The following is a 14083-nucleotide window of genomic DNA, read 5'->3' as shown; positions in this document are numbered from 1 at the left end:
ATCTGTTGCTCATTCAGGTCATTTTTATAGTTGATGAGATTTGTTGTTATGGGTCTTACAAAATAATTAAAGAGTTAGAAATCTTAATTTTCACTGTGCATGTGTGTAAATACATGGTGTGTGTGTGTGTGTGTGTGTGTGTGTGTGTGTATGTGATATGTGTGTAGGCACATATGTTACAGCACATACATGGAGGTCAGAAGATAATTTTGTGGAGTCAGTTTTCTCTTCCCACCCTTACACAGTTCCTGAGGATTAGCCTCAGGTCACTAGTCTTGCCTGCTGAGCCATCTTACCTGCCCAAGAATTTATCTAATCATGGCTATGAAGAATTGAAAGATATAACAGTCCCACCGATCTCCCTCCAGTAGTCTTTCCAAGGCATGAAGTGGTTTCTTCTCATTTGGCATCAACAGCATTTCTATAGAGGACTAGGAAAGTGGTGGAGTATAAAAACCTGCACCGATTGAAGAAGTCGGGGTTCCAGCACTGAGAGAGAAAAGTGGACATGGACACCCACCTCTAACCAAGAAGCTACCTGCAAATGGTACCCACTGACAAAAAAAAAAAATCAGTTTTTTTTGGGGGGTTATATAATGCACACTTCAGGGCAGCCCCATGCCCAGGAGTAGTTAGACAACATTAAACAATCTCAATGGTATTTTGTGGGCTTTTTTCTCCTTTGCTTTGTGTGGGCATTTTTGGTTTTATTGGTCTTTTACTTCTTTATTTTGATGTCTGTTTTTGTGAGGTGATGTGTGTGTGGGGGTGGGGATGGGATAAAGAGAGAGAGAGGGTTGGTTTTATATTTGTTTGCTTGTTTGTTTTAGAGAGAGGGGGTAACATAAAGTTGGGTGGGTAGGGAGGTGGGGAGGCTCTGGTAAGAATTCAGGCCAGAGAAAAACATAGTGAAAATATATTGTATGAAAAAAGTTTTTTAAAATAAAAAAAAATAGTCTTGGCTGAAGCACACACACACACACACACACACACACACACACACACACACACACACAGACACACACACACGAAATAAAAAGAATAGGAATCTCACAGTGTTCATGGGACTTAAAGTCACACACATAGTTAGTCAAGTAGCAGAGACTGGACTCAACCCAGGCCTCTCAACCTGAGCTCAATCTCTTCCTTTCTTACCTTGAGACAACTGGGTTGCCATTGACAGCAGAGTGGTTCTTCTGGGAGTTCAGATGGAAGCAGGGAGTACATAGCTCTCAGGAAGATGCTAGAGAAAAACTAAGAACAACCCTAAGACTCTGTGATCTCTATCTATAGAGTTACCTTAACTCTGTTTTCTATTGCTACAATACAATGCCACAGATCCAATAGTTTATAAGGTGAAGAATGGTTCTGAGGGCTATGAAGTCCATGGGCATAACTATGGGCAGGATATAGTGATGGCATTTGATGACAGTCTTTGTGCTATTCCATAACTTGGCAGAAAGTGAAATGACAAAGACACATGTTTAAAAAAAGCAAAACAAAAAACATACTGGACAGATTATTAGTCTAGTCCTGCAAAAAAAAAACCAAAATAAAATAAATCCATTCCTGAAGGTTCTGCTTTCATGACCTAGTCACCTCTTGGTAGGTAGGTTCCCACATCCCCAAACTATCATTTCAAGGATCAAGTTTCCAACATCTGAGTCTATATTACACTAGACTGAAACCTAATCACTTTCTCTCTTAAGGCTCTGCTCTTGCAACTTCTCTGCCTGAGGTTAGACATCTGTGTGTCTTGTTTTCCCTCTGTTCAATAACCATTTCCCTCACTCTGCCACTTACCCAGTTTTCTTCATAACACTTACTACCACATAACATTAAATACTTGTGTGCTTTCTTCTGGAGAGCAGGAACTCATGTAACCCAAACTGACCTCAAACCTGCAATCTTTCTACCTCAGTCTCCTAAGTATAGTGATAACAGGTATGTTCCTATACGTTTTTATTATTTTTTATTGCCCGTTTTCTACTTTGCCATTAAAATAAACTCCATAGAGGACTCTATTATTGTATCCTCTAGGAAAGTGTCTCCTATATGGTAGACATTCAAAAAAGACAAGACACTTGCTAACATCCAGGCAAGATGTGCCCTTTTGTGTTATAGTGGCACTTCTGTTATAGGTGTAACAAACAACTTCTCACCTAGATTTGAGACTTGCTCCATAGAAGGGAAGCCATTCTTGGTACTATAAACCTGGTCAAAAAACCCTCACTGGGGGGAAATCATAGACCCTAGTGGGCGAAGTTGGATATTATTGTTTAGTTAAGTTTTTCACAGCAGCAAACTGTCTTGTAAATATTTATATCATACTCCTAGACAAATATTGCTCTTATCCTTAATCAGAGAAGTGTCTTTTCCCAATGAATGGTGGTAAATGAAGAGGCTCATGAATACAAAGTGCTGAGAACAAGTGATGGATGTTCAGCCCTAAACAAGACTCAGAGAACATTGTGAAAGAGGGCTAGAAAGAGGGTAAAGGCCAGAAGATCAAGAGAAGGGATGCAAAATGCTATCATCTGGGTAAGACGTAGCCATTGCAATAATAAATTCACAATAGCTGCAGATGTTTGCACTGGGGCTTCACAAGACTAGGGCCATCAACTAAAGTCAAACACAGATAGAGGTGTGCTTCATAGGTCCCTCCCCTTCACTGCAGAACTGTTTGCTGCTGGCAGACTTATTGAGAGGGGTAGTAATTGCCTTCAGTTGTGTGCCCACTGGTGATCCCACCAAGCTCAAATAGATAAAATCTAATTGTTCACATAGATGACCTGGGTTAAACTAAATGAATCACAAAAACCAAAAACCAAAAATTCACACTTCTTGTTAAGGGACTTGTAGGAGGTAAGTGAGATTGGAAGGAAATAAAGAGTATAGGGAGAAAGTAATCAGTATACATTATATATATAATGCATATATATATGCATCAAGTGGTCAAAGAATAAAATTAGTCATTAAAAAATTTTAAAAAACACTTGTAGAATAAGTGAATGTCATATGCTTACTTTAAATTACCAGAATTTTGAGTGTCTACTTGAGGAGATATTTGTGAGTTTGGAAATGGTGACATCTAATACTCAATCTCACATGTAGCTTATACTGTATGTATCATATATATATATATATATATATATATATATATATATACACACACACACACACACACACACACACACACACACACACACATATATATATATATATATGTATATATATACATATATATATACACATTACTCTAACCCTTCAGTAAACCTTGTCTGCATACATTATTGTAGGAATGCCTTGAAGGCAATAAATTACTCTACTTTGGGAGTGGCAAGTGTCCTGGGAAAGTATCCACAGCTAGAATTCATGAGAGCTGAGAAACCTGCTAGAAACAGCACTGCTCATTTATAGAGAAAGGGGATCTCCCTTGACAGCCTTAAAAAATGTGAAGACTAGATTGCCTATAGAATGTGAGCATGAGGCTCATGTCATTCTAGAGAATTAAAAGAATGGGTGACCCCACAGCTCTGAGGAAACCTCTGAACAGGACAGGATGAAAGTTGTATTGCCTTATTCTGAAGATGTGTTTTCAGAAGTATGGAGAACTGTGTCACAGTTTGGCAGATCTTGGGGCAGAGGTGAGCAGTTCAGCATTGAGATGATACTCTGCTGCCTTCTAAGTGAGCCATAAGCAAGAAGATGCCTGCTTAGCTGCCTGTGTGACCAAGTCTGGTGGGTTTCTAAGAGAATCCTAAAGGTCCCTGGCTCTACCAAAGGCTGGGTCATTTCTCAGCTGGGCTCACTGATGAGTACAAATACCCCTAATGATGGGTTCTACCACCCATTTTCTAGGTCATTTGTAACCTATCACATTAGGTAAGAAAAAGACCCCTAAAGTAGAACTTCTACCCAGCCACCTTTAAATATATATAATTTAACACATGGCCTCTGCATTTCTTTTGATAAGGACCAGGGAATGTCTAAGCCTTGGCCCATGAAGGCAAGCATCTATTTTGGCTTTGAGGGGGCTAGGCTTCCCCCTCCATTTCTCTTCTGAAAGTGTGTCAAAATAGACACTCTTCTGATGATGGCCACAGGAGAGCTCTTTCCTGTTAAGCTGTGGTAAGTCAAAACCTACTTCAGAGAACACAAAGCCACCAGTCTGAGGGGCTTAGAAAAGAATGAATGTTGTGTGCTGTTAGATGTTAGAAAAGAAAACCTCAAACTATTGAACTAGAAGTGACTTTTCTGTGTAGGTCTGTGGTGAACGTTGTGTTTAATCATCTTTCGTTAAGAAACAAGGAGGGATCCCATTTTCAATGAATACATTCAAAATTGTTTGGGTTTTAACATTACTCGTATTTTAAATTAAAGAAAAACAACTTAAAGTTTCTAAAGGTATTGTTAGCATCTCTTCACTGGAATTAATACTATACTTGATCTTCACCAAAAGGCCAAGAATCAGAACACTTAAAGTGCACTGAGCTATTAATGTAACCCAAAGACACCTTTGAGAGTTAGATATGAGAGTAATTTGACTGGTAGATGATAACATCCACCAATCTCAAGAAGCCTCTGCTTCCATATTTACTTCTTCTTTGCTCTAATATGATTGTCTAGAAATGCCCATTGACAAAATAAAAATATCTAGAAAACATCCCATGAACTTTGGAATAGGTATCTTTGATAACTGAGGCCAAAATATGAAGGAAAAAGATAAAGGGAATTTCACCATATTGACTGGAAAGACAAATATACAACCAAAAGACCAAATACCTCCCAGACATTCTCCATGAAGGAACCAATCCACCCAAAACAGATGTGAGACAGAAGAGCCTGAAGACAAGAAGTTGATACTTTCCAACCTGAGACTTTGGTTTTTGTCCCTGGTTTATTGAGGAAGCATTTATTGACCCTTTTAAATGACAGATCGGGCTCTGTTGACTTGGCACTTCCCCTTCTTCCTCCCCTATTTAATTCCTGGAAATGTCGAGTACCTAATATTATCTTTCTTGTATCTAGTGTTAGGGATTGAGGTATGTTTCAGTTTCAACTTTTCCTCCCAACTGTGGCTTCAAACCCCCACTGGATCATCTATACAAAGTTCTATTAAACATACACATTAAAGAGCCTGCACTAATATTACACACATACCAACTCTTTCCTGCACATCAGAAAGCAAGTGACCTATCAGACTTCAAAGTGAGCTAAGAGCAAGAACAAAAAAGATCAACTCCAGGCTTTTTACTGCAAAGCATGTGTCCTTTCCACTTTGCCGTGGCTCTGGCCCCAAAGAAGAGCTGCCATCAAACATGTGGATATTTGGATTACCTTAACATTGGCCATAATGTTGGTAAACAAAACTCAGGGTAATGTGAGGTCCAGATGAAAGCAACTAGAGAGAAAAAAAGAGAAACGGACAAAGATGGGAGAATTTGCCACACAGCTCTACTTACCATTGCAAATTCTTCTCAGAATGCTCCAAAGTCATGGAGAAAGGAAACAATAAGCACATCTCACTGATATCAGACACTATATTCTTAACACTTTTCTATATACTACAATATAATTTTTATTTGTCTTTTCTTCGTTAAGATGCACAAAATATATAAATACAGCATCAGTAGCTGATAATAGAAGATTTTTGAAGACTATTAGAGTTTATTGCCAAGAAACATTCAGATCTCTACTATCATCAAGTGTAACACATGTTTCTAATATGTACTTCATAATGTACACATTCTATTTATATGACTCTCTAGAATCTGTCTGTCTTCTCTCTCATACATACAAACACACACAGACACCATTGCACTGAAGGTACACATGCTGTGTAGAGGAAGATTTGTGCCATAAACATCCCTCTTAGTTCTCTGTTAGCATCAAAGGTTGGCTCAGAAAACACCAGTTAAAAGTAAGGATGCTGCCAATAGAACATTGGCCTCTTTCAGTCTCTAGCTTATCAGTCAAACCTGGCCCCCTTTCCCATCCCTTGTATATTCAGATCACAACTATGTGTCTAAAAGATGGTCTCCTCTGAGGTAGCAAGTAGACCCACCCTGAAAGGTGAGTTTAAAAGTGTCCTCTTCAATGGCTAAAATGCTCTTGGCCATTTAAAATCAGTTCCATCTCTGTGCCTCTGCATCACCACATGGCAGCCCAAAGCTTTATGTTCCTCAGTCACAGTCTTCCTTCCATCTGGCTCATGATGGAGGTATTAAGGACCACTCCATGGACCTCTGGGAAATGAAGGATAGCTGACCTGTTGAACCTTGTGATCATGAGGTCTTTGTGGCTCATTTAGTCTCAATTAATCTCGATCTTAAGAAGACTCTCATTCAAGGCAATATTTCCAGTGCCCAGATAAGGAATAATCATAATTCTAAAGTGCTTTTTCTTTTAAAGCTTATATAGGCCAAAAAAGGTCTTAGATTCCTCAAAATTGATCAGAGAGAGTTGAGATATGTTGACATATAAATGGTCAGTTCTGGTAAGATTGAATACTGCCCCCAGATAGCTGCTGTGGCCCCACATCTGGCCAGTAGTGCAGTAGTTCAACTTCTTCTCCTCCATTAGCACCAGTTCCCCTGGATACTTAGAGTTCCTCATGAAGACCTTGTGGTTTAGGGGTTGGTTGTTGCAAGACTGACCCCGGAAGTATACTTTGGAATAAACAAAGTACAACCCAGTGTCATTGATGACAAGGCCACCTTTCTTATACTTCACTCCAGAGATCAGAGCAGTTCCGTATGTGTCTTCCCACTCCAGAAGGATGGACCTGGAGTTGGGATTGCCTGTAATAAACCAGAGAGGAACTTTCAGCCAGAAAGTCTCACATATCTGACTAGCTAGGCTTCCAAGGCAAAACTGTGGGCCCTTCCTTAACAAAAACTCAGAATGTGGCAGCTGATGTAAAACTGGCTGAGAGTCAAAGCATGGTCCATCACTGAGTTACTTCAGCACCTTCGTCAAACTGCCCACCCTAATGTAATCATCCATGTGATTGGGACAAATTTAGTGTGTGCCTCTGATCAATCTCAGGGAAGATTGTTAGGATGATTTCAGCTCTCTGGAATAAACATCTTATGATCTAAACTAGTGCCAACACTGCTGGGCTTGGGGAATCCATCCATAAAGGGAAGGATCTCCAGAGTTCTACATTTGGACAAAGTCTCATGATTAAGTGGTCCACTTCCTTGATTAGTTTGGCCTCTTATTTTGGGTTAATCCCCTTTCCTTTTATTCACACATCGGTATGTACCTACACACAAGTGTTTGTAGACACAGATGAATTTTTCTAGTCTCCAAGTAATTACAGGAGCCATAGTATAAACTCTTCTTGTGATATTTACCTGCATTTTTAATATTTATTTTTCTAATGGAGGTGCCCATAGTATATTGTACTAAACCACTTCTTCATTTTATAATATAGGCTGAAAGCCCACAAATGCCAAGACTATCTCTTCTTACTCAAAATAGTGCATCAGTCACCATCTGGTGCTCCTCTTAGACTTATGTCACAAGTCCCCTTGCAGATTTTGGAATGGTTGAAAGAGTACACATTTTATGGACAAGATCAAGTCATACACAACTTCATAGCATTAGGATTGTCAGATTAGGGTCATGAGATCCCAGAGATATGAATGGTCTTGAGTGGAAAACACAACTGTCAATAATACTTTCCAAGAGCCTACATAGAAATTGAGCAGTGGGTCCACATTTTTCCAAAGACTTTCTGTCCCCACCCAGTCCTTCCAGACACAAACCTGTTAAATGGGCCACACACCTCGGCTCTGTTTTTTCATAGGGTAGACTGGGTTTTTCTGCATCATAGAGAGATAAAAGAGATGTGAAAATTATTATGATAGATCAACTACTACCTTGATGGGACTCTAAATCCCACCATTTAAATATAAGATTTTCAGAGCATATGGAAAAATATTGTAGTACACACTCATCAAGAAAATCTAAACTGTCGGACTCATGGGAGTCTGTATTTCAAAAACAGTTTAAAAGGACAAGATAGAGAAAGACAGATGTATACACAAATTATATTATGATCAGACATTGTGAATACAAGCTTGGGTGCACAAAGCAGCCATTTCAGTTACCCTATTTAGAACTTGCCTTGGACCCTTTAGCTTGATATTATTGCCCTAATTATAATTGGCAAACAGTGTCAGAAGCTGACTGACTATAATGGTGGATGCAGTGAACCCCTCAGGCTGACTGTACACCCTGATTCTACTGACAGAGTCTAGAAAGGACTACTGATTCTACAGTCTATTCCCAAATTGATTATACTAAGACCTCCTCACCGATCATGTGGTTGTCCACAATTTTACTCCATCATGTGGCCTTAGCCTGAGTTCCTCTATTCATGGCATCAGCTTTACTCCCCCAACTCCATCCCATTGAACACTTGCACACAGCCTGATTCCCATGACCTGATTATGCCCCCTTTTTCCCTGCCCCTGGCTTTTGTTCATTCTGTCTTGAACACCCTTCAGATGAGATCTCTGTGTTAAATTCCTGTCAGTTCTCTAACAACCATCTTACACTGCTCTTCCTTTGGGAAGCCCTTCCATCAAATATGATCCTTCAACCTTTGAAGCCTCAGATCCCTCTGTCTTTGCCTCTCTTGATAGTTCTGGCTCCTCCTTGCTGGGGCAATTATAAAAATTGTCTTTACTTCCTTTTTGTCCAGGAAAACAGCAGCTCTCTGGAACACTTGACAATCTAAACTAGTACTAATGCTGCTGGGCTTTGGGATCCTGGCCACCAAGTCTTTCTCTAATGTCATTTTATTATCTAGTAAAGTCACAAGTGCATTTAGCATTATTTAGCACAGCATCAGTAAATTAAATTGAAGTCATTAAAATTGACAATATCTTTTCAAAAAAACACTATTTCTCTAACTTCAAATATTTCAGCTAAGGTAGAAATCTAGTAGTACTGGGCTTCATGAATTCAGCTAACTAGAACATTAAAAAATATTTATAGGAAGGTATTTGTCTACTTTAGGCTTAGAACTAGACTATAAAACACACACTGGGAGTGAAAATACCCCAGTCTACTGAGAACCTTATCTAAACAATTGTGACCTCTCTAGCACCTAGAACAACCCATCTTGAAAGAAGTGTGAGTGAGCAAGATAGGCAAGAATGGACCTCTTGTACACCACAAACCACCCTAGTGGATGACCTGGCATTCTGCCATGCACTAACAGGAAATGGAGCAAAGAACCACATGTTGCTTATCTTTATATTTCTCATAGAGCCTAGTATAATGTTACTCCCATAAAATATACTCCTATAATATCTGCTGGATAGGTCCTTGCATTTATGTAGAAATACAAGGAAAGACTTTTTCCTGCCTCAGGCTCTTTGTATGTGCAATGTGGAATGCTCTCTCTGTTCCATGACCCATACACACAACTCTTCAAGAGGCTTCTGATTGACCCCATGTGCATCAGCATAAACACCCTTATAAAGGACTTTTCCAGACCACTCTACTTTTGACCACCCCCAGAACTGTTTGAAATGGTATTGTTGGCTTGTTTTTGTTCATCTGCTCCACTGTGCTCTAAGATCCATGAGAACAGGTGTCCATCTTTATCTCTCTCATTCTCAAACACCAACCAGACTCAGCCTCAGTCATAGAAGACTCTCTAAAAGCCTTGTTTATAAATGAAATACCCAATAGCTAAGCATGAGGAGGCATCAGCATAAAAAGAAACAGTGCTGGCTAGATGGCAGAGTTGCTTGCTGCCAAGCCTGAGGACTGAGTTTGAACCTTGAAACCCACCAGCAGAAGGCAAGAACCAGTCCCCACAAGTTGTTCTCTGACTTCCACATACAAGCTGTGGTACATATGCACACGTGTATGGAAACACACAATAAAATAAATAAATGTTTGAAAAAGCATTTTAAATGGAAGAAAAAAATCTATAATAGCTATAATATCTCCCAGGGAAAAAAATCACTATCTTGGTTTGTTCTTTTCTTCGAAGTTAAAAAACGTGAATATGTACTTCATAATGAGTATTAAACTGAAAATGGCCTTTGATAACTTGTCTACTTACCTAACAATATAAAGTACACAATATTAATGTCATTAAAAGTTCTACTAGGTGGTCCTATTAGATATTTTAGTTGCCATTCATGATGCTCTTCTATTAATGTGCAATGGTGTATTCAATTTATCTCCTGTTCTGAGGGTTAGGTTTCTTCCTAATAAGTTGTTTTATAAGAAAGTGGTGGAGAAGGCTAGAAAAAAGGCTCAGAGGTTAGGAGTACTAGTTGCTCTTCCAGAAGACCAATTCCTGGAACCTACATGACAGCTCACAGCTGTCTTTAACTCCAGTTCCAGGGGGTCTGGCACCCTCACTTAGATATGCATACAAAACACCAATGAACATTAAAATAAAAATAAATAAATCCTTTAAAAAAAGAAAAAAGCCAGGTGATTGTGGTGTATACTTTAAAGAAAGGAATGAAGGAAGGAGAAGAAAGAAAGAAAGAAAGAAAGAAAGAAAGAAAGAAAGAGGGAGAGGGAGGAAGGAAGGAAAGAAAGAGAAAGAAAGAATGAAAGGAAGAAAGGGACGAACACTATATATATAAATTTTTATCTATTCCTCCAACTATTTTCCTAAGAGAATCTTTTAGTGATGAGATTACAAGGCAGACTAATAGTTCAAGCCCTGGGAACGAACTTTCCTAGTGTTCTTCAGAATGCCTACAGCAATTTCCATGCATGCTGGATGCAATTTGTGGCAGATATGGCCTTTTGTTTCCTCTCACATATTTGAAAATCTTTGTTTTCTTATTTTTGTGAATTTGAAGGAAGAAATAAATATACCTTTCTTTAATCAGCTCCTCTTAGTAGTAAAGTCACTCTTTTGACTTTCTTATGACAGTTTATCAATTTCTGGCTACCTACATTGATATAAAGAAGACAATGACTAGGGTAGGTAGAGCTGACTCATCTGTCCATTTGACTTTTATTCACTAAAATGACTCCATGGAGTGGGTGAAGGGGAGTGATCAACACCTGTACACAGCCATATTCCACTGACTTTCAAAGTGATTTCACTTTAGAAATCCTGAGAGGTTTCGTTTTTCTAACAAGACATTTCCACTGTGCCTCTGTAATCTGGGCTTTCTGGTACTTAGAGATTTGAATGCAGAGCTGAAAACCAGAGCACACCATGGTGACCACTGCAAGAGCTTATATCCTCAGGCAGGAGCTGACTGGTCACTCTCTGAGTATGAAGCCAGCTCTCTTTAATGGATGGCCACTGTTGCCTGTTGCCTTTCAGATGCCTTCAAATTTGTTAGGATAAAGCTGCCCTATTGCTGTTGCAAAGGCAACTGCTTTGTATCACTTCAGGGCCATTATTGAGAGGTGAGAGTTTCTCTATGAATCAGAAAGCCCTATAGGTAACAAGGCACAAGGGGGGTGGCTGTTCTCCTGGACCCAGTTTCATACCAGGAGGATTGGGCATTGCATCTAATTAGTCTAGTATTTTGTATCTCTTCTGGAAAATGGAAAATAGACCACTTTCTCTATAAGTTCCTTTCCAAATTCATGAACCTGACTCCAAGACAAGCAAAGCAAAGATCCTGAAATCTCTGTTCCATCTCCTGAAACCATGAGGTTTTATGTTCAAAATGGTCATTTTCCTCTTAGCCTGGGTTTAATATGTATGTGTGAAGGGGGTGCTTTATCATCAAACTCATCAAAAGCATCTTAAGTCCTCTGTGGGAAAGATGTACAGTCCTGTGAACAATGGCTAAAGTCTTCCCCAAGCTTTGTATGAGTTCAGAAGAAACTCCCCAATGAAAGCAATTCATTTACTTCTTAAAATTGTTTTTGCATCTTACAAAATATTTTTAAAAATACAGCTTAATTCTTGAGTAGTCACTTTTAGTTTAAAAAGTAGCGGGGACATCCCAAGAAACATTTGTGTTGGCCTCTATTCCCCTTCTGTTCCTAGGAGTCACAGTCACCACTATGTGAGATGGGACCAAGATACCCAGGGAAGGAGCCAGGGGGAAAATCCAGAGCTATATGTGTGTCTCTTTCCAAAGTCAAGCCCAAATTCATTTGCATTATATGCAGTGTTCATTAAGATACATGACTATTGAGCAATAAACTGTATCCAATATTTTCTTGTAGTTCACAGAACTAGACTGAACGCAGAGTCGAAGTTTCTCTGCATCTCTTTCCTAGGAATCCTAAGCCTGACTCCCAGGATCTCCCCAACATTGTTCAGTGTTGAGGACCACTTTAGGGGACTCAAAGACATACGTAAAAGTACTTACGCATTTGCTTTTCAAAAGATGATGCTTTAAGGCTTTGGTTGGTGATCTAGTGAAAGAGAAAGATTCATACAATAAATGTGGAGTTATTTAAGCCAAGCAGGCAGAAAAATCCCCATCAGTCCCTAGAAAGAGAACTCAGATCCTTTGGATCCTGCCTGACTTAGACTCAGGACACACAATGGTATTTGGAGTAGTACTAAGACTTCCAAGTCTTTTCAGACAGATTTAGTCTACACTTTGAAGCAAGATTCGAAATTGATTCCCACCCCGCTCCCCAAATTGCTAATTGTGAAGCTGTAGAAGCTCAACACACTCTTGACAACTGAGAAAGGAATAACTATTTGTCTCAGATTCTCTAAAAGATGGAAAATATTCCCTTTGACCAGTGGTTCTCAACCTTCCTAATGGTGTGCCCTTTTAATACAGTTCCTCATGTTGTGGTGACCCCCAACCTAAAATTATTTCATTGTTACTCCATAACTGTAATTTTGCTACTGTTATGAACCATAATGTTAATATATGATATCCAAGATATCTGATATGCAACCCCTGTGAAAGAATCATTCAACCACCCTGGGAGCTGGGTCACAACCCACAGGTTGAGAACCTCTGCCTTCAAGGCTGTGAGCTGTTTCTCCAACTATAGAATAGAAATACTATAATAACCCTTTCCTAAAAACAGAAGGGATTAAAAAGATCTTTACCATTAAAACAAACAAACAAACAAAACCCCAAATCACTGCGAGCAACACAGTGGCCCACATGCAGCAAAGAGACTTGGGGCCAAACTCATCCACGTGCCAGGCTTACCTCGCGGAGTTCTGCCAGCTCCTTCTGCAGATGGAAGAGCTGATACATTCCTAACCCCAATCCAACCAAAGCCACCAGAACCATGAAAAACACCACTGGTAGCCATAGGTCTGGGTTGTGGTCATTCCTCCTCTTTAGAGGGGGCGGTGGCGGCAGGGGTGGTGGTGGTAGTGGTGGTTGAGATAGAGGTGGTAGCTGTGACGGAGGTGGTGGTGGTGGTGGTCGCCTCTGGTCTGGCCTTCCAGGCACAGAGGATGGACAGGGGAAAACTGACTCTGGAGGAGCCCAAGGAGAAGCGGCCCTGCTGTCCACCCAGTAAATTTGGGGACACGGATAATTCACGGGCTGCTGCATGGCACCTAGCCCTGGGGAAGGCTTGTCTTCTCTCAATCTTGCGGAGACTCTTGGAAGTGTGAAGAGCAGGACGCCTGACGCGGACTGTTCCAGAGAAGGTGAGTTCTCTTTATAAAGTTTCCATAGTCAAGGGAAACACCTCTCTCTTTACGTCTCTGTGAGACACCCACTCACTTTGCATTGAAGCCGAGAAGCCTCAAAAAGCACTCAGCAACCCCAGGAAGTTTCCGCCCACACATTTCTGACGAAAAGTCTTCGAAATTCCAATTGGCGTTTCTGTGCGGCCCGAGAAAGCTGAGAAGTACCGGCCTGAGGTCCCATTCGGCAGGTCAGTCCCGGATTCGCCTTGAGGACATTAGCTGTTCCCCAGCTGCAAGGATGGAATGTCTTGTGTGGTGTTTTGGTGCTGATGCTCTGGGAAAAGACCGTGGAGTTTGGCTAGAGAAGCTATCTCCACGTCTTAGCTTTTGCATGGGTTACTTAACCCCTGCTGCTGTCCCTTCCCTCAACCTAACGCTGCTTTCCATAGCCTTGCAGGTAACCTTCATAGTTGAGAGGGTAAAACCTGCCCCACCCGTTCCACA

At 40.3% G+C, this 14083-nt stretch overlaps 1 protein-coding gene across 2 annotated transcripts; it reads right to left on the bottom strand.

The window, feature by feature from the left end:
• Nucleotides 1–6408: 6408 nt before the first annotated feature.
• On the bottom strand, nt 6409–13499 carry Faslg (Fas ligand). Of its 2 annotated transcripts, XM_036201838.1 has the most exons (4): nt 13146–13499; nt 12336–12381; nt 7776–7832; nt 6409–6803 (listed from the first exon to the last, which is right to left on the bottom strand). In XM_036201838.1, exons 1-4 carry the CDS (start codon nt 13497–13499, stop codon nt 6409–6411), a joined length of 852 nt encoding a protein of 283 aa, XP_036057731.1. The 2 variants fall into 2 exon arrangements, with proteins under 2 accessions (XP_036057731.1, XP_036057732.1); XM_036201839.1 differs by lacking the exons at nt 6409–6803; nt 12336–12381 and having other exon boundaries at nt 7779–7832.
• Nucleotides 13500–14083: the final 584 nt, after the last annotated feature.

Source organism: Onychomys torridus, chromosome 11, assembly GCF_903995425.1.
Source record: "Onychomys torridus chromosome 11, mOncTor1.1, whole genome shotgun sequence".
NCBI classification, from domain to species: domain Eukaryota; kingdom Metazoa; phylum Chordata; class Mammalia; order Rodentia; family Cricetidae; genus Onychomys; species Onychomys torridus.
The sequence above is the reverse complement of the archived record's forward strand: the minus strand, read 5'-3'. Positions and strand labels throughout refer to the sequence as shown.

What these genes read in the sequence shown, in the direction of transcription:
- Faslg (XM_036201838.1), bottom strand. Translation starts at nt 13,499, where the DNA reads ATGCAGCAGCCCGTGAATTATCCGTGTCCCCAAATTTACTGGGTGGAC. An exon ending in AGCTGGCAGAACTCCGCGAG is followed by an intron (nt 12,382 to 13,145) that starts GTAAGCCTGGCA and finishes CTCTTTCACTAG; the next exon opens with ATCACCAACCAAAGCCTTAA. An exon ending in GTGTGTGGCCCATTTAACAG is followed by an intron (nt 6,804 to 7,775) that starts GTTTGTGTCTGG and finishes GGTTTATTACAG; the next exon opens with GCAATCCCAACTCCAGGTCC.